General features: G+C 41.9%; 2 protein-coding genes across 3 annotated transcripts in view; one reads left to right on the plus strand and one right to left on the minus strand.

Annotated features, from left to right (window-relative positions):
• The window catches only part of ZCCHC17 (zinc finger CCHC-type containing 17), a 64,091-nt gene extending 57,453 nt beyond the window's left edge, over window positions 1-6,638 (minus strand). Inside the window, exon 1 of the mRNA XM_045898237.2 lies at window positions 6,500-6,638. The gene's annotated coding sequence lies outside the window, so the exon portion shown is untranslated. The remainder of the gene's footprint in view (window positions 1-6,499) is intronic.
• A 123-nt stretch (window positions 6,639-6,761) lies between these two features.
• The window catches only part of SNRNP40 (small nuclear ribonucleoprotein U5 subunit 40), a 33,030-nt gene continuing 19,718 nt past the window's right edge, over window positions 6,762-20,073 (plus strand). Inside the window, exons 1-4 of one of the 2 annotated variants that reach the window (XM_045898239.2) lie at window positions 6,762-6,962; window positions 9,351-9,480; window positions 11,172-11,265; window positions 12,585-12,750. In XM_045898239.2, coding sequence (XP_045754195.1) covers window positions 6,819-6,962; window positions 9,351-9,480; window positions 11,172-11,265; window positions 12,585-12,750 — 534 coding nt within the window. In that variant the 5' untranslated portion in view covers window positions 6,762-6,818. The remainder of the gene's footprint in view (window positions 6,963-9,350; window positions 9,481-11,171; window positions 11,266-12,584; window positions 12,751-20,073) is intronic. The other variant, XM_064589595.1, reaches the window with a different exon arrangement.

The following is a 20,073-nucleotide window of genomic DNA, read 5'->3' on the forward strand; positions in this document are numbered from 1 at the left end:
CAGGACTCCATCTCATGACCCATGAGATCATGACCTGAGCTGCAACCGAGAGTTGGATGCTTAACTGACTGAGCCACCCAGGTGCCCCCACCGCAAGTTTATTTTTAAACATTCAATTCTGAAATATCTAGGGACCACAGGGTTCAAGAAGGCCAAAGAAGTAGGGCGTGAGGCCAACGAACCAGAGGTGAGACTCCATACCAAAGGTAGGGGGAGAACACTCCCAAAGAAACCAGAGTCGAGGGAGGTCCCGCCCAGAGCAGTTGTGAAGCTAGCAGCCTCTCTTCAGTAATTAAGTAGTGATTAATTATTGCTGATTCCCACCTGCCTTCCCAGCCTTAGGGTGGGCCATGGTAGCAAAGAGGAGTGGAGGTTATAGGAGGAGGGCCTACTTTCAATAACAATGTATTCTGTTTTGATCCAATTTACCTATTAAGCTTCTGTGTAAGAGTTCATTTGGAAAGAAGAGTCCTGCTGTTTTAAAAAGTTTATAAAACATTGAGATAGATAAAGTCCAGTCAAATAGGACCACATCTGTAGACTTCAAAGAGCAAGTAAACTGACAAGGATTGAGGTACATCATTTGGAGTTGCTTTGCAATAATTCTAGAAACAGAATAAATTCCTTAAGTGCTTCGTTTTCCTTGAATGTTTTAAACAACAACAGAATAGGTAGGGAGGCAACACGGACCCAGTTACTAGCCACCCACTTCCCAAAGCAAGGGACAGAGCAAGAAAAGTATACTGTGGGAATGAGAGGTGTAGCAGAGGAATGGTGGCCCATAGTGAGGTCAGAGCCTATGTTGGGTGAGGAGAAAATTTGCAAAGAAGAGCAACCCAGTGTAGAAAGGAGCAGAGTAATGATGGCATCTATATATTGGGCTGTCCAGAATGATGAATCAGTGCCCAAGAATGGAGAAGCAGGGCCTGGAGACTAGAGGTAGTAATGCAATGTTAACTTTCTGATTATACTAGTTATATTGTGGTTGTATAAGAGAATGTCCTTGTTTATAGGAAAACTAAAGTATTCAGGGATGATGGGGCATCCAGTCAACAACTTAAGTCTCAAATGATTCATTAAAAAATGTTATTTGTACTGTACCTCCACAATTTTGTGATTGCTTCAAAGCTGTTTTTAATATGCATGCAACTGAAAAAGAAACAAACAAACAAAACCCTGCTCTCCCTTCTCTCAAGCAATGAGAAGTCCATAGAACAATATTAAATTGGTAAGATACTTAAAGCACTTTTGGAACTTCATTTCATGTGTCACCTTACTGATCTGGCCATGGTTTTTGTCGTATTTAAGCTTGTTTGGATTTAGATTTGTTGTGGTTGCTACAGAAAAATACTAACTGGATAGAACGCTGAGAGTTAAAAGAATTCTAATTTATCTTTAACCTGTGTATAAGAATTGCGAGCAGAATCCATTGAAAAGTAAAAATACTGGGATATGAGCAAAGACAGAATAATGACTCCAGGGGCACCTGGGTGGCTCAGTCGTTAAGCATCTGCCTTCGGCTCAGGTCATGATCCCAGGGTCCTGGGATGGAGCCCCACGTTGGGCTCCCTGCTCGGCGGGAAGCCTGCTTCTCCCTCTCCCACTCCCCCTGCCTGTGTTCCTGCTCTCGCTATCTCTCTCTGTCAAATAAATAAATAAAATCTTTAAAAGAAGAAAAAAAGAATAATGACTCCAGAGGCTGCATTCTCAACCACTATTCTACACTGCCTCAAAAAGAATTTGCAGTGCATATCTAAATCTTTTAAGAATTTCTAACACAAACTAAGTCCCAACATTTGAGATTCCAAAGAGGAGTCATCATCTTAAGGGCATCATTCATGGAGGAGGTAATGAGCTGGGTCTGGATTCATTCATCCAAACATGTAACCAAGGACCATTTCTTATTTGGTTTTCTGTTCCCAGTGTCTGGTATACAGTAGGTACTCAAAGTTGTTTTTTGTTTTGTTTTGTTTTGTTTTGAATGAGTGAATAGAGCCTCAATATGTGCCAAACACAGGTAGAGAAAAAAGGGGAGAAAGCATTCTGGCCTAAAGAATGCAGAGGAAATGAGTTCTGCCCAATATATTGGTCAGATCAGAAGGTGGGAGACTAGTAGCCAAACTTCCTCCTTCCCACCAAATTACTAGAATGACTATCTTAGATAGATGATTATTCCTTTTGAACTTCAGTCATGGATCAATTGAGAAAATGTCCAAAAGCAGGAAAGAGAAAGAATAGTAAAATGAAAAAAACAAAAAACAAAACCCCACACCACACACAAAAATGGTCTCATAAAATGTGAAAGCTGAAAAGGAATTAATGGAGTTCACTTAGCCCATTACTTTTATCTAACTGAAAATGAGGCTAACAGAAGTCAAGTTACTTGACAAAGGCTGCTTACAGTTAACCACGTTGGCACTAGACCCCATGACCAGTACTCTCCTATCCCATACTGTTGTTAAAATCAATAATCCTGGAGGTCCCCTCCAAGACCTCTGATAACAACAGCTAGTATTTGAGTGTTTATTGGCCATGCGTTAACCTAAAGCTTTACTTGTCTTAACTAATTCATTTTTTAAAATTTTTTAAATTTATTTTTTATTAAAAGATTTTATTTATTTGACAGAGAGAGACACAGAGAGAAAGGGAACACAAGCAGGGGCAGAGGGAGAGAGAGAAGCGGACTTCCTGCCGAGAGGGAGCCCGATGTGGGGCTTGATCCCAGAACCCTAGGATCATGACCTGAGCCGACGGCAGACGCTTAACGACTGAGCCACCAGGCACCCCTCTTTTTTTATTATTAACATATAATGTATTATTTGTTTCAAGGGTACAGGTCTGTAATTCATCAGTCTTACACAATTCATAGCGCTCACCATAGCACATACCCTCCCCAATGTCCATCACCCAGCCACCCCATCCCACCCCCCTCCACTCCAGCAACGCTCAGTTTGTTTCCTGACATTAAGAGTCTCTTATGGTTTAACTAATTCTTTTTTTGACCATGCTACAAGATAAGCAATCATCATTGCCATTCTATAGATGAAGAAACTAAGACATGAGAGAAGCTAAGTAATTTGCTTAAGATTACAAAACTATGAATGATGGAGATGAGATTCAAATCCAATGAACATTTTTTCTTCCCTTTCTAGATTGTGAAATTCTTCTAAGCATTACATTATCACTTGTTACACATTATTATATCCCTCCCCCCCCAAATCTCCAGCGTCTAGCACAGCGTAAGGCACGTTGTAATTTATAACCAGATACTGAAGTACTTCATTTTATCCTATTTTAAAATGTTAGTTAACTCATCAATTCAGCACATTTACTGATGCTTATGCCAGGTCCCGTGCTAGACACTTCATAAACCTTTCAATCCTTAAAACAATTCTATGAAGTAGATATCCCTGTTTACGGAAATGAAGTAACTTGCCCAAAAGTCATAGCTAGAAAGAGACAAATATTAGGCCATTCTGAGGGCCACACACATGCCACTAAACCACCTCTTTCAACACAGTCCCTATCTCTCAAAGACTTCCTACTCTGGTAGGGATAATGGTAACCAATTACAATGCAGTGTTATCAGTGCTAAAATAGTGGCTAGGTTCAAGTGCTGAGAAAACAAGAGAGAGCAAGGATTTGGAGGACACAGGGAAGTTTAAGAGGTGACAACCGAATAGGATGACTTTAAGGATAAATGGAAGTCCTATAGCAGAGAATACTGTTCTTTGACCTCATTAGAACCCTAATCTATTGAACTCTACTTTCTTCCAACCTATTAGCCCTCTCCAGCTTGGATTCCATAGCCCATCATTTCAATAATACCCTGGCCTCCCTTTAACCCCATGTGTTTACATCTCACCTTTCTGGCATGAATGGAGTATAGCTGCAGACAACAGAACCCATGCTAGCTAAGTTAAGCAGAAAGAGAGTTATTGCCAAGTATTATATGGCTTACAAAATTACTTGAAGGGCTACAGGAGAAGGCTCTCTTGGAACTTATGGGAACAAGTCTTAACCCACAAAATAAGTCTTTCCCATGATCAAGAAAGTTATGGCTATCATTGCAGAAAGTCACTTAACCAGCAAGTTGATGACTAAAGAAATCCACTGCCTCTGCTATGATACTTGCCAGCAAAACTGGATGGCTCTCACCCTCTTTGTCTCCACATCTAACTCAGTTCCAAATTCAATTCTCACCTTAAGTGCAAAGGAGCCTAGGAAATCATTTTTAGCATTCCAAACTTTTCAGTAAGAGAAGGCACATTAAGAGGTGGAAAAGTGTGCTGAGCAAGTCAAATCACCAGTCCTCACCATACCTGGATATGTTTTCTCCATGCCTACACTGAATATCCTGATGTTGCTAGAAAAAAAAAATATATATGATCTCCAACCTCAAATGGGCCCTTAATTCTGCAAGACAATTCTACATTTCTCTGGTCTATTCATTCTCCAACAATCTACAATGACTTTCACACTTTCTACAATCTTCTCAAATCTCTGACCTCCTCTTATTCTAAGTATATGATCCCATCACATACTTTCCAAAAAAAACAAAAGCCATGAGAAAGGAACTCATTTTACCAGTACAAAACACACAAACAACCTGTATCTATTGCCCTCATTTTATTCTTCCTTTCTATTACCTGGAGAAACTTCCTTCATTTCCATCTTCCTAAGATTGTTCTAACTGTAGTTTGGATCCCCATCCATTCCCATGCTCTCAGCAATGACCCAATTTCTCTCCTGTGTTTTCAATTTCTCCATCACCCTCTCAACTGAGTCCTTGGTGACCTCTCATCTCCTTCAGCTTCCACATCCTCTCCTCTCCTTTACAATCATATGTATGAAAAATACTCTAGATTCACTGCCTCCATCCATTTCCTTCTCTGAATCTTTGCCTTATATCTGGCTTCTGGTCCCACCACACCAATTCTCATGAAGGACACCATAAGCTCCACAAAGATAAAGCCGAGAGACATTTTTCAATTCTCATGATATTTAAATTCCAGGATTTTCTAACACAGACCATTTCCTGCTGCTGAGACAACATTCCTCTGGTCCTCCACTCTAGCTCTTCTGTTTCTCTTGTGGACTCCTGCTCCTGTTCTTGGCCATTACATGTTGGGACCACTCAAGGTTCTCTTAGTTGATCTTACCCACACCTATGGCTCAATTATCCCCTATATGCAAATTACGCCCAACTAAATATTTTCCAAAACATCTCTGAGTTCCAAAGCTGTATTTCAAACTGCCTCCTGGATGTCATGAATGACCTCTCCCTTCCCCTTCCAAAAAAAGAACTACCCCATAGCCAGAAACCTAGGAGTTCTGTTTGATTTCTCTTTCACTCCCTGAATCCAATCCATCACTAAGTTCTACTGATTTTACCTCTTTATCTCTAGAATCTGTCCAGTTCTCTGCAGTTGTACCAATACCTCAGTCCTCACTGCTAATATCTCTCACCTAAGTGGTCTATCTGCATCTGTCTCTCCTCCAATCTGTTCATGCTACTGAGACTGAACAGCCACCTCTCCCCCCACACGGCTCTCTCCCACAACAACAAAAAAACCCAGTGGTTTCTCATCAGTCATGAAGTAGAAGTCCTGCACCTCTACCCACCTCCAGCTGCAAACTGTACCAGACTCTCCTTCATTCCCTCTGCACTGGCCACAGTGGCCTCTTTTTGCCTTTTAGTCATTTTCTTCCCATTTGCCACAGGGCCCCTGCACATGCTGTTCTATATGGAATATTCTGCCTTCCTCCCTTGACCCAAGTAATTAGAATTCTTCCTTCAGGTATCAATTCAGGCATCTTTTCCTCACAGATGCCTTTTTGCTTATTTCAGGCACTCATAGCATCAGGCACCTCTCCTAGGCAGCACGTATTTCACAGTTCTTTGAGATCGCCGAGTAACATGTTTGCCCTCCCGGACTCAAACCCCTGAGGTCACGGACCATCTTTGGTTCACAATGTATCCTCAAGGCTCTTTCCAATAAATACCAATTGGACGATTAAGGAGAAGACCTAGTTCCCAAGTATGAATCCAAATTTCTCAAAAGACCGTGCTCTGGAGAAGCAGGAGTCGGATATTCCTCTCATCTCTGTCTCTCTCCGAGGCACAGAGCAGGCCCTAGTAAAAGGCTGCACCATCAGTGGCAGAAACAAGTCGGCCTCCTCAGCCAGAGGGGAGCCTGGTGGAGCTGGGAGCCAAGACTTTCCTCCCTGGGGGCGTCCGGCACAGGCACAGGGCTGGACACGGCAGATGCTGGACGAACAAGTCAGCGGTCGAGGGCCTCAGACGGCCGCAGAGACCCCAACGCTCTGCTCCAGCCGAGAAGGGGAACCTAGGCTGCTACGTGCCGGCGCTGGGACCTCGGGGTCCGCCTCTGCCCCCTGAAAACCTTCAACTGAGAAGGGCCAGGCTCAGGCCACACAACCAAGGCGCTGCCTCCAGATGCCTCAGCCACCCACCCACGACCTTCCCTCCACTTACTCTGTGTCAGCTCCGGGTCTCCCCGCCGCAGCATTGCGCGAAACGCCAAAACCAGACAGCGCTCCCACCCACAAGACACAGCGCGCCTAGGTGGGACTCCGGCTACACCCACCAATCCTGGCACAGTACTCTCGTGACGCTAGGAGAGCTGACCAATAAAAGAAGAGCAGTCAGGGGGCGGTTCAGAGGGGAACTACTGGAAAACGATTGGTTTCTCCAAGCCGGAAGTACTAGGGGAAGAACTAATTTGGAACCAATCGCGCGCTGCCTGAGGGTGTCGGCGCGGTCAGTGGCGGCGCTGAGGAGAGGGGTTGCCGCCATGATAGAGCAGCAAAAGCGCAAAGGCCCAGAGTTGCCACTGGTCCCAGTCAAGCGGCAGCGGCATGAGTTGCTGTTGGGAGCGGCGGGGTCGGGCCCCGGAGCGGGGCAGCAGCAGACGGCGCCGGGCGCTTTGCTGCAAGCGGTAAGTGAAGTAGCCGGCGGCTTTCGGCCCTCGGCTCATCTTCCTCTCTGAGAGCCTAGCACCCGGTGATCCCACACTGCGGAGAGGGAACGCGAATAGCTATCTGCAGTTAAAGTAGGGAAGTACTGTGAAAGCGGTCGACACCCCCGCGGATGCCCCATTCGTTCCCCGGTAGGACGCCCGTTTTCAGCGTCTCGACCACCCTGTGAGGTGGCGTTAGAATCGAAGTTAAAGACCTTGAACTCAAAACTGGTAACAGGGCTTTTTCATACTTAATCTTCCCCAGGGATCGCGCGTAGAATAAACATTCAGAAAAGTCTGTAGAACGGATGGATGAATGAATGAAAGAATGAATGAATGAGGGGCGGAAGGAAATGAATGAGACCCGCTCGCTTTGGGACTTTGGACAAGTTGCTCTCCCCTTTTTTTCTCAGCCCTAGTACTGTTATTAACAACAACCGAACAATTGCTAACATTCATTGAGTCCCTGTACTAAGGGCTTTGTGTATGAAAACTCCATTAATCTTGGTAACAGCCTAAGAGTTAGGAACTCTGAGTGTAGTGTTTTGTAAACTCTTCCTGGTAAATGATAGAAAGATATTTTAAACCCGAATCCATGCTCTTAACTGCTTTTCTTGTAAGATGGAGGTGATGATCACATCTCTCTTCCTGTGCTATTAGGCTCAGATCAAGAAATACATGTGTCTCCTCTCTCAACCTTTCCACCAGCCGGTGAGCAAATCCTGCTGGCACTGTCCTCAAAATATATACCAAATTGCTACCCTTGTGCCACTTCCATCACTAACTCCTGGTCTAAGCCATTGTTTTCTCATCTGGCATTATTATAGTGAGGTCCTAACTGGTAGTCCTGTTTCTGCTCTTGTGTGATCAGTCTTTTCTCAGTCCAGCGGCCAGAGAATCTTGCTAAAGGTCAGATCACGTTACCCTCTGCTGAAAACTTTCGATGGCTTTCCACTTCACCCAGAGTTAAACCAAAATCCTTACCATCTTTTGCTTGTTTTCCCTTTACCTCTCAGATCTACCTATTTTCCATTGCTAACCCTGCTCTAGTCTCGCTGGCTTCCATGCTCTTGCCTGAAAGCCTTTGCATTTGCTGCATTCTACCAGAATGCTCTTCTTCAAAATATCCACATGGTTTACACACTCAGCTCCTCCAAATCTTTGTTCAGATATCATTTTTTCAGTGAGGGCTTTCCTGACAACCCTGTTTTAAGTTGCAATACCCCATATGCATTAATCCACATTGCTTTTTTTTCTCTATAGCACCTACCACCCACTGTATGTTTTATTTGTTTTCTTTCTCCCTCTCTCCTCTTCCTCCTTTCCACTAGAACACAAACTCCATTGTTTATTTTGTTCAGTACTATTTTTCCAGTGCCTAGAAGAGTGCCTGGCACATAATATTTTTTTAAATAAATGAGTAAACTGGAAACTACTAAAAACATTTGGGGACTATTGATAGTGTACCAGTCCTTCTCTCTGAAAAGTAGTTTTATTGAATTGTCCAAGCCTAGGCTTAGTATCGAGACCATAATCAAAACTACTTTCCTGGGTAATATGTACCCTGCAGGGTGGTTGGGAAGCACAGTTCAGTCATTCATTAAATGAGCTAGAGACTGGGAAAACAGTGTTGAATGACACAAGCAGAGTCCCTGCACTCACAAGGCTGCTTTTCTACCAGGGAAAAAGAACAAAATGTGTAAACAAATACATAAGGAAGGTAATTTCAGGTAGTGGTAAGTACTATGAAGAAGTACAGTAGGATTAATGGAATACAGAGGGGAGATGTGGTGCTGCTTGAGTTTGAGTGATCAAGGAAAGACTTTCTGAAGAGGAAACATTGGAAGGAGCTAAACACGGGAAGATCAAGGGAAGAGGATTCTGGTCAGGAGCAACAACAAATGTGAAGATCCTCAGACAGAAATGAGCTTAACATGTTTGAGCAATTCAGAGTTGGCTATGGGGGGGCGCCCGGGTGGCTCAGTTGGTTAAGCGACTGCCTTCGGCTCAGGTCATGATCCTGGAGTCCCAGGATTGAGTCCTGTATCGGGCTCCCTGCTCAGCAGGGAATCTGCTTCTCCCTCTGACCCTCCCCCCCTCTCGTGTTCTCTCTCTCAATTAAATAAATAAAATCTTTAAAAAAAAAATGTTGGATATGGGACAGGAGGAAAGTGAGGGAGTAGTTAGTAAACAGGTAGACACTGGACACTTCAGCAGGAGGGGATTAAATTAGAGGCATAAGTTAATATGAGAAGAGTTGCCATTCTCTAAATCAGGGGAAGTCTACTCAGTTATTGTTTCCCATGTCTTTTGCATCCTCCTTTGCCTGTCTGTAGTGACTACCCTGTACTTCTGTCTTTTATTTAGGGACCTCCAAGGTGTTCCTCCCTTCAGGCCCCAATCATGCTGCTCTCAGGACATGAAGGGGAAGTGTACTGCTGCAAGTTTCACCCCAATGGATCCACCCTAGCATCTGCAGGATTTGATCGACTGATATGTAAGAGATGGGTTTTTGAAGTTGGAGTAATTGCTCTCTGCTAAAAAACCTTTAATGCCACAGAAGGTATCAGTCTGAATTGGTCATATCACAAGCTACATAGCTAACATGCTAAAAGAGTATAATAAGAATGTTGAATGATCTTGGATATAGACCTCAAGGTCCATGTGGTAAATACAGAAGGGATTATGTTACTAGTTGGAAAGTGAGTTGCCGTACTTTGAGAATATCTTCCTGATGGAGACAAATCTTGAGCTGATGTAGCCGGACGGAGATCTAGGCATACTGAGTTAATGGAATAATGAGGAGAGAAATAGCTTTTCCTTTTCCCAAAGATGTGAGGCCTTCATCTTGATACACTTATAGAATCCTAGCATATGGGAAAGAAGGGTGGGGAGGACCCTAAAGTGGCAACTCACTTGGATAATTTACTTGTAGATCATTAGGATCTGTATCCAAGTGGTGCCTGGCTGGCTCAGTCAGTAGAGCATACAACTCTTGATCTTGGGGTTGTGTGTTCAAGCCCCATGTTGGGTGTAGAGATTACTTAAAAATAAAATCTTAAAAAAAAAAAGGTCTGCATCCCGATTCTCAGCTGCTAGTTGGCAATACCCACTTTTGAGAAATAAATTGAAAAAAAATTATTTTAGAAGAGTCGTGAGAAAAAGCAAGAGAAAAGATATCAGGAGCATCTGACTGCCTTTTATTCTGGCATCGTTTGTTGCATTGTGAAATGAAGTGAGTCATTTAGCTGTTTGCTTATAAGTCTGGACCTCCGGGTGGATGATAGTTGTCTTTGCTGTCTTGATTTAGGTGTTCTAGTTCTCTGATCCTTAAGCTTAACAGTGGCCAAGCATCTGGAAGACTTACAGTCTTTGCAGAACATCCTTGAATCGATAAGCTTATTTCATCAAACAAAAAACAGTTTATCAACCGAAAAATAATTACTATGTTTCTTTGCCTTATTATATATAGAGGTGCTCCTTAGTAACACTCATTAAAGTTCATTCCTTGCTAGACCAGGTTCCCTGGGGACAGGAACTGTGTCTATTCATTTATCCCATTTTATCCTAGCACCTGGCATGTTACAGGTATATGGTACATGTGGAATGAGTAAATGTAGTATAAAGTCATTGCCATGTGACCTTCAAGTCAGTTTCAGCTTCCTGGGTTTTCTGTAAGTGCTGTCATTTTGCAGTCTCTTTATACTCAACCAACATGTAGTAGTGAGTACCAACTTTTTTAACATTACAGCAAAAATCTTAAGATTTAAAAAAATATATCTATTTTTTTTAAAGCTTTTATTATTTGAGAGAGAGAGAGAGCACGGATGGGGAAGGGCAGAGGGAGAAGCAGACTCCCCACTGAGTGGGGAACCCGACGTGGGTTTTAATCCCAGGACCCCAGGATCATGAACTGAGTAAAAGGCAGATGCTTAGCTGACTGAGCTACCCAGGCACCCCCCAAAATTATATCTATTAACTAATTTTTTCAGCCTTACGAAATATGAAAATATTGCACTATTTTTATTTTTAGTGTCAGGAAAATTGGTCCAGTCAGTAGAGCCAATAGTGTTCCAAGGGAGTATAATCTCAAAACTGTTGTGGTAAATTTTTAAGTACCTTTTCTATGGCTGATGATGAGTTTTCTTTTGTGTAGTAATGATCACAGAACCCCTGTCTTCCTAACAGTGTTGTGGAATGTCTATGGTGACTGTGATAACTATGCTACATTGAAGGGACACAGTGGGGCAGTGATGGAGCTGCATTATAACACTGATGGCAGGTGAGTAAGTAGGCTGAATAATGGAATGACAGCTGCTTCTCATACTAATTTTTCTTGGCATCCTTTCACATTTCATCCTTAAGTTTTCTCTCAGGAGACATTGCTGTCAAACACTACCACATTTTGGGCAGCTACTTTATTATCCTATCACTATCAACCCAATTTCTTGTTCCACGTATGCATTTGTAAATACATCTCTATCATCTAACATCAGCAGCCAGGCAAATTTGTTTCTTTAAGACGTAAAACAAAATGTAATTTTATATGCAGAAATCAGCTATTTTTACTATACAAGCAATAAAATATTTATTTTGAGAAACTCAAAAACATATAAATAAAAAAATAACCCATATTCCTACCATTCCAAAGATAATCACTGTTAATATTTTGATACATTTTTCTCAAGTTTTTTTCCTACTTAAAGCTGTTTGGTTTTACATGTACATTAGAGGCCCACGTATGATCTTTTCTGCTGCTTTTTTCCTTTAACATTCACCTAATATATCGTTGTTTATAACATACATTTATCATAAATATTTTAATGATCGCATAATGAATTACAGTAACTATATGTAATATAGAAATGTGATTATACAAAGTTAATTAGTCCTAATAGGTATTTCAGTAAACATTCATTATTTTATACCTCTGATCTCTATAAAATGATAAGGTCCCTGAATCAACTGGTACATAGCCTTGTATACATTTTTCCTGTTAAAATTTGAGTAAAGATAGCCTTATAAAATCAATTATAACTTAGAAATCATTGTCAGGGGCACCCAGCTGGCTCAGTCCTAGGAGCATGTGATTCTTGAGCTCAGGGTCATGAGTTTAAGCCCCTTGTTGGGTGTAGAGATTACTTAAATAATAAAACTTAAAAAAAAAATCCTTTTCAGAGATGAAATAAAAACTTTGAATTTTAGAGAAAGGGTTAAAGTTACTGAGTCACTGGGTCAGGAATTGCCACAGTCTGTCTTCCCTCTGTAGCAGGGAGTGATTAAACATTTCCAGATGGGAAAGTGTCTAAAGCATCTATCAAGGAGGAAGATATTGAGAAAACTACTGTATTAGGTTGGAATATATCATGGGGACTGACAGAAGGACATTTATTTACATTTTCATGGGGTAGACCTCGTAACCCGGTCAGAGAACCAGTAGGATTTTGGTAGGTAGGGTGAGGCATGCCTGCATCATGTGTCGGACTGTCAAGAGTACAACGTGTCAGTGGCCTTAAAGAGTTTGGCACACTTTGGCAAGTGGGGAGGATGGATGGTTATTGTTCATCTTCACTTACTTGGTTTTTGTTCTTCTTCTTGTAGTATGCTCTTCTCCGCATCCACAGATAAAACTGTGGCAGTGTGGGATAGTGAAACAGGCGAGAGGGTTAAAAGGCTGAAAGGACACACTTCCTTTGTGAATTCCTGTTATCCAGCCAGGAGGGGCCCCCAGCTTGTCTGCACTGGCAGCGATGACGGGACAGTTAAGGTGGGTGTTGTCCGTCTGTATGTTGCAGTTTCTGAGGTTCCATAATGTGAACTTATTTTGCCTTCCACCTATGGCGTAGCCTCCTCTCCACAACTTTGTTTTAACAGTCATTTCCCAAAACAGAGGTCTTTTTTTTTTTTTTTTTAGGGAGCGAGCGAGTGGCGGGGGTGTGGGGGGCGCAGATTGGGAGGGAGAGAGACAAGCAGACCCCATGCTGCATGTGGAGCCCAACACAGGGCTCAGTCTCACAACCCTGAGATCATGACCTGAGCCGAAACCAACAGTCAGACACTCAACCAACTGGGCCACCCAGGCACCCCCAAAAAATGAGGTCTTTTTAAATAACAGTATTTTTAAGTATCTTGTAGAATGTTAGAACCATGTTGAACCATTGTGACTTGGAATGAAATGGACCAGCTGAGTTGGATTCTTGACTGAGCTGTTAACGTAATTATGTGATCTCAGGCAGTTCACTTTTCTGATACTGTTTCTCAGTCTTTAGAACAGTGACAGTAATATACATGTCTTACAAAGCTGTTGTAAAAGTATAGTCACTATATGAAAAGATCAGTATATGGTTTAGTAACAGGGTCATTTAGTCCAGTGATTTCCAACTTGTCTTCATGTCAGACTACCTGAAGAACCTGTTAAAAATACCCAGATTTGGGGCAGCTGGGTGGCTCAGTCATTAAGCGTCTGCCTTTGGCTCAGGTCACGATCCCAGGGTCCTGGGATCGAGCCCCACATCAGGCTCCCAGCTCCGCGGGAAGCCTGCTTCTCCCTCTCCCTCTGCCCCTGCTTGTGTTCCCTCTCTCGTTGTCTCTCTCTCTCTGTCTCTCTCTCTCTCTCTCTCTCTGTCAAATAAATAAATAAAATCTTAAAAAAAAAAAAAAAAAAACCCAGATTCGGGATGCCTGGGTGACTCAGTCGGTTAAGCATCTGCCTTCAGCTCAGGTCATGATCCCAAGGTCCTGGGATCGAGTCCCACATCAGGCTCCTTGCTCAGCAGGGAGCCTGCTTCTCCCTCTGCCTGCCGCTCCCCCTGCTTATGCTCTCTCTCGCTGTCTCTCTGACAAATAAATAAAATCTTAAAAAAAAAAAAAAAAAAAACCCAGATTCTAGTTCAGTAGGTCTAGAATGAGAATTTTTGTTTTTAAATTAAGACTTTTTTTTTAGAGCAGTTTTAGGTTCACAGCAAAATTGAGGGGAAAATACAGAGATTTCCCATATACCCACTGCCCCCACACAGGCACAGCCTCTCCCATGATCCCCACCAGAGTGGTATATTCTTTTACAGTTGATAAACCTAAATTGACACATCATAATCACCCAAGCCCATAGTTTATATTAGGGTTCACATTTAATGTTACACATTCTGTGGTTTGGGACAAACATATAATGACATGTATCCATCACAGTGGTATCAAACAGAGTATTTTTGCTGCCCTAAAAATCCTCTGTGCTCCTTCTATTCATCCCTTCCACCCCTGACAACCACTGATCTTTTAACTGTCTCCATAGTTTTGCCTTTTAAGATTGGTTTCTTTTACTTGGTGATATGCATTTTAAGATTCTTTCATGTCTTGCAGACAGCCTCTCCTCTGCTGTCCTGCCCACAGTTACCTTGCAGTGTATTCAATAAACTCCTATCTCCTTTAAAAAAAAAAAAAAAAGATTCTTCCACGTCTTTCCGTGGCTTGGTAGCTCATTTGTTTTTAGTGCCAAGTAATATTCCATCGTCTGGATGTACCACAGTTTATTTATCCATTCACTACTAAAGGACATCTCGGTTGCTTCCCAGAGTTGGCAATTATGAATAAAGTTGCTATAAACATCCATGTGGGAGTTTTGTGTGGACCTAAGTTTTTCAACTCTCTTGAGTAAATACTGAGGACTACGATTGCTAGATCATATGGTAAGAGCATATTTAGTTTTTAGAGACCACCGATCTGGGTGCCTGGCTGGCTCAGTTGATGGACTATGCAACTCTTGATCCCGGGGTTGTAGGTTTTTTGGTTTTTTTGTTTGTTTTTAAAGATTATATTTATTTATTTGAGACAGAGAATAAGCAGGGAGGGAGGGAGAAGCAGACTCCCCGCTGAGCAGAAAGCCTGGTGTGGGGCTAGATCCCAGGACCCTGAGATCATGACCTGAGCTGAAGGCAGCTGCTTAACCGACTGAGCCTCCCAGGCACCCCTTGGGGTTGTAAGTTTGAGCCCTGCGTTGGGTGTAGTGATTACTTAAAAATAAAATCTTAAAGAAAAAAGAAACCACGAATCTGTCTTCCAAAGTAGCTGTACCATTTTGCATTCCCACCAGCAAGAATGAGAATCCCTGTTACTCCACATCCTCATTTGGTGGTGTCAGTGCTTCAGATTTTGGCTTCTCTAATAGGTATATAGTAGTACCTCACTGTTTGTTTAATTTACATTTTCCTGATGACATATGATGTGAAGCATCTCTTCATCTTTTTGTCATCTATGTATCTTCTTTGGTGAGGTGTCTTAAGATTTTAGCTCATTTTTTTTTTTTTTTAAGATTTTATTTATTTATTTATTTGTCAGAGAGAGGAAGAGGGAGAGAGCACAAGCAGGGGGAGCGGCAGGCAGAGGGAGAGGGAGAAGCAGGCTCCCCACTGAGCAGGGAGCCCAACATGGGGTTTGATCCCAGGACCCTGAGATCACAACCCGAGCCGAAGGCAGATGCTTAACTGACTGAGCCACCCAGGCGCCTCTTTAGCTCATTTTTTAATCATGTTGTTTGTTTTCTTATTGTTGAGTTTTAAGAGTTCTTTGTACATTTTGGATAATAGTCCCTTATCAGATACACAAATATTTTCTCCCTGTCTTGTGGTTTATCTTCTCATTCTCTTGACATTGTCTTTTGCAGGCAGAAGTTTTTAGTTTTAATGAAGTCCAGTTTATCATTTATTTCTTTCATGGATTGTGCCTTTGGTGTTGTATCTAAAAAGTCATTGCCATACCCAAGGTCATCTGTGTTTTCTTCTGTTACCTTCTAGAAGTTGTACTTAACATTTAGATGTGTGATCCATTTTGAGTTAATTTTTGTGAAAGGTGCAAGATCTGTGTCTAGATGCATGTTTTTTGCTTGTGGATGTCCAGTTGTTCCAGTGCCATTGGTTGAAGAAATTCATTTGCTCCGTTGCCTTTGCTCCTTTGTCAAAGATCAGTTGACTGTATTTATGGGGGTCTATTTCTGGGCTCTATCCTCTTCCATTGATGTATTCTTTCTCCAATACCACACTGTCTTGATTACTATAGCTTTATAGTAAGTCTTTTTTTTTTTAATTTTTTTTTTTAAAGATTTTATTTATTTATTTGACAGAGAGAGACACAGATAGAGAGGGAACACAAGCAGGGGGAGTGGGAGAGGGAGAAGCAGGCTTCCTGCGGAGCAGAGAGCCTGATGCGGGGCTCGATTCCAGGACCCTGAGATCATGACCTGAGCCGAAGGCAGAGACCTAATGACTGAGCCACCCAGGTGCCCCAGTATTTTTTTTTTTAATATTTATTTATTTATTTAAGTAATCTCTATACCCACCCTGGGGCTTGAACACACCACCCATCGTGGCCCAAAGTGGAGTGTCAGGGCCCAAGTGAGGTGAGGAGAGCATCCATGCAGGATGAGAGCAGTCCACTGTAGGGAGATGGGAACTGACAAGGGTAAGGATGGCATCCATATGACACAGAGTAGGTAGTCCAGTATGGGGATTTGGAGGGGGGAGCAGGCCAACATGAAGAGTCAATGCCCTAGCAGGGTAAAAGGGTCATCTACACATTGGTGGGGGAGAAAGTATGGGTGTCAGAGCTTGAGCTGAGAGTGTCCACATGGGGTGGGAACAATTTAGGTAGGGAGTCTGAGGCTAGCATTCCTGAGGAAAGGCAGCCTGGAGAGGGATATTAGAGCCAGAGCAGAGTGAAGGGGGCATTCATACAAAGGGATAACCCAAATGAGGTGAGGAAAGGGTCCACATAGGGAATGGGAATCACAGTTCAAACAGGGAAAGGAAGACATCCATGCAGGAGAAGGGTAGAAAAGGATGTGGGAGATGATTACATACAGGAAGCTTGATCAGGTAAGTATAATAAGTATAACAGGAGGCAGAGAAAGGAGTTACCAATACAGGAGAGAGAACTAAAATGCATCTTGTGTTGTTGGCTTTGAACTGGAAGTGTCAGTGTGAATGCATGACATTCAACATATAAACAGGTAGGTATAGAAAAAACAATAGATGTAAATGTATGCTTACAGGTGTGTGTGTGCATATATTGGCAACTGTCCACTGAGAGGGTTTAGGAACAATACCCCAATAGCAATGAGCACATCTCCTGTGCACATCTTAGTCTTTAAACACCATTTTCCACTAAAGAAACCAGGACTCCTTATTTTAGGACTGGGCAGGGAAAATACAAGATGAACCTGGAACATCTTGTGCAAGAATGCTTGTCAAAAGAACATCTTAATCAAATGCTCAAACTGAACATTATCCATGATGGGACAAATCAAAATCCTGAGCCACTCAATAAAATACAATGAAAATGCAGCATCACTCCAGTGAAATTCCTGCCAAAGAGGCATAATTTGATTCTAATCATGAGGAAACATCAGACAAACCCAAACTGAGGGACATTCTACAAAATAACTGTTCTGTAATTTTGAGAAGCATCAAGGTCAGGAAAAGTCTGAGACACTCTTCCAGGCTGAAGGAGGCTAAAGAAATATGATTCCTAAATTCAACACATGATCTGAACTGAATCTCTTTGCAATAAAAGACATACTGGTTCAAGTGGTGAAACTTGAATGAGATCTGAGGATTGGATGGTAGTAATGTGTTGGTGTTAATTTCTTCATTCTGATTGGTTAAGATTATATAGGATTATCTTAAGATTTTGTTTATTTTTTGAGAGAAAGAGAGCGAGAGAGAGCATGAGTGGGGTGAAAGGGCAGAGGACAAGGGAGAAGCAGGCTTCCCGCTGAGCAGGGAGCCCAATGTGGGACTCAATCCCAGGACCCTGGAACCATGACCTGAGCCGAAGGCAGTCACTTAACCAACTGAGCCACCCAGGCGCCCCAAAGATTTTATTTACTTATTTGAGAGAGAGAGTGCATGAGCTGGGTTGGGGAGGGGGGGAGCGGCAGAGGGAGAAGGAGAAGCAGACTCCCCACTGAGTGGGAAGCCCGATGCGGGGTTTGATCCCATGACCCCAAGATCATGACTGGAGCCAGAGGTAGACGCTTAAGCAACTGAGCCACCCAGGCGCCCCTAATATATATATCTTTATAGGACAAACACACTCAAGTATTTAGGAGTGATGGAGTATTAGGTCAGCAATTCTCAAATGATTCAGGCAACAAAAATGTTCTCTCTTACTTCCAACTTTTTTGTATTTCAGAGTAAAATAATCTTTTAAAAATGATGGTTTTCTGGAACTAATATTCTAAAATATCTGACTCGGGGGTGCCTGGCTGGCTTAGTCAGTGGAGCATGCAACTCCTGATCTCGGGGTTGTAAGTTCAAGCCCCCCATTGGGTATAGAGATTACTTAAAAATAAAATCTTTTAGGGGCACATGGCTGGCTCAATCATGAGAGCATGGGACTCTTGCACATCTTGTGCAAGATCTTGATATCGGGGTTGTGAGTTTGAGCCCCATGTTGGATGTAGAGATTACTAAAAATAAACTTAAAAAAAATTTTTTTTAAATGTAGATCCATGGGTTTTTTTGTTTGTTTGTTTTTTAATATTTTATTTATTTGACAGAGAGAGAGATAGCGAGAGCAGGAACACAAGCAGGGGGAGTGGGAGAGGGAGAAGCAGGCTTCCCGCGGAGCAGGGAGCCCGATGTGGGACTCGATCCCGGGACTCCGGGATCATGACCTGAGCCGAAGGCGGATGCTTAACGACTGAGCCACCCAGGTGCCCAATGTAGATCCATGTTATATAAGTTTTTTTTTTTTAAATAGAGCCTAATTGTTTAGAGTATAGGGTTCTAGAGTTGTTGTACCTAATCTTTATTTTCTATTGTTAATAAATCAGCCATTGAAAATAGTGTTAATTTTTTAAAACAAGCATATATTTAGTAATTATAAGAAATTAACACACATTTTAGTAAATTCAACATGAATGTAATGGAATCAGTACTAAATTCTAGTCATTGTTTTGCTGTTGACCTGCTGGGTGTTTTTCATCAAGTTAGTTCAGGCTTTGCGCTTTAGTTTGTTCATCCATAAAAGTTGGGATTAAACTAGATGGCCTAAACATAGTAACTTTTAAACATTTTTTAAATCACAATTTGCATTAAGCAATGCATTTTATACTATGACCCAGAATATAATCCCCTCAGTACATCTGTGTTTATGAACCAACCCTTTCTATATGGGACATTTTCTTCTATATATTTTTTTTAATTGGGGTAAAATTCACATAACATAAAATTTAATAAATTTTACCATTTTAACCATTTTAAAATGTGTACAAGTCAGTGGCTCTTAGTACATTCACAGATGAGCACATTCACTGTCTGTGCTCATCACCATGATCCAATACCACAGAACCCCCCATAAAAATTAGAAAAGGATGGGAGCAGCCCATTGTAGGGAGATGGGGACTGACAAAGGTAAGGAGGGCAAAAAAGAAAAACCCCATACGCATTTAGCAGTCAGTATTTTTTCCCTACCTTCCAGCCCCTGGACGTTTCATATAAATAGAATCATATAATAAGTGGCCTTTTTGTGTTCAGTTTCTTTCACTCAGCTTAATGTTTTCAGGCTTCACCCTTGTTGTAATATGTATTAATACTTTATTCCTTTTTAACACTGCTACAAAGATTGGTGCACAAGTTTTTGTTTCATTTCTCTTGGGTATATATCTAGGAGCAGGATTGCTGGGTCAGATGGTAATTCTACTTTAACTTTTTGGGGAACATCAGGCTTTTCCACAGCAGCCACATCATTTTATATTCCTACCAGTGATGTTCAAGGGTTCCAATTTTCTCTCACCATCATTCATTAGTTTCTGGTTCCTTTTTTGTTTTGTTTTGTTTTGGTAATTATAACCATCCTAGTGAGTGTGAAGCAATCTCAAATCATTGTTTTGATTTGCATTTCCCAAATGATTTATGATGCTGAGCATCTTTTCTCATGCTTATACCTCCTGAAAAGAAATGTTTTATCAGGGCCTTTGCCCATTTATTGGGCTATTTGTAACATTGTTGTTGAACTATGGGTTTTTTATTCTGGATACTAGATCTTTAGCAGGTACATGATTTGCAAGTATTTCTCCCACTGTTGGTTATCTTCTCAT

The sequence above is a fragment of the Mirounga angustirostris genome, unplaced genomic scaffold, assembly GCF_029215605.1.
Source record: "Mirounga angustirostris isolate CCGP_5_RB_7025 unplaced genomic scaffold, mMirAng1.0.hap1 SCAF_4, whole genome shotgun sequence".
In the NCBI taxonomy this organism is placed as follows: Eukaryota; Metazoa; Chordata; class Mammalia; order Carnivora; family Phocidae; genus Mirounga; species Mirounga angustirostris.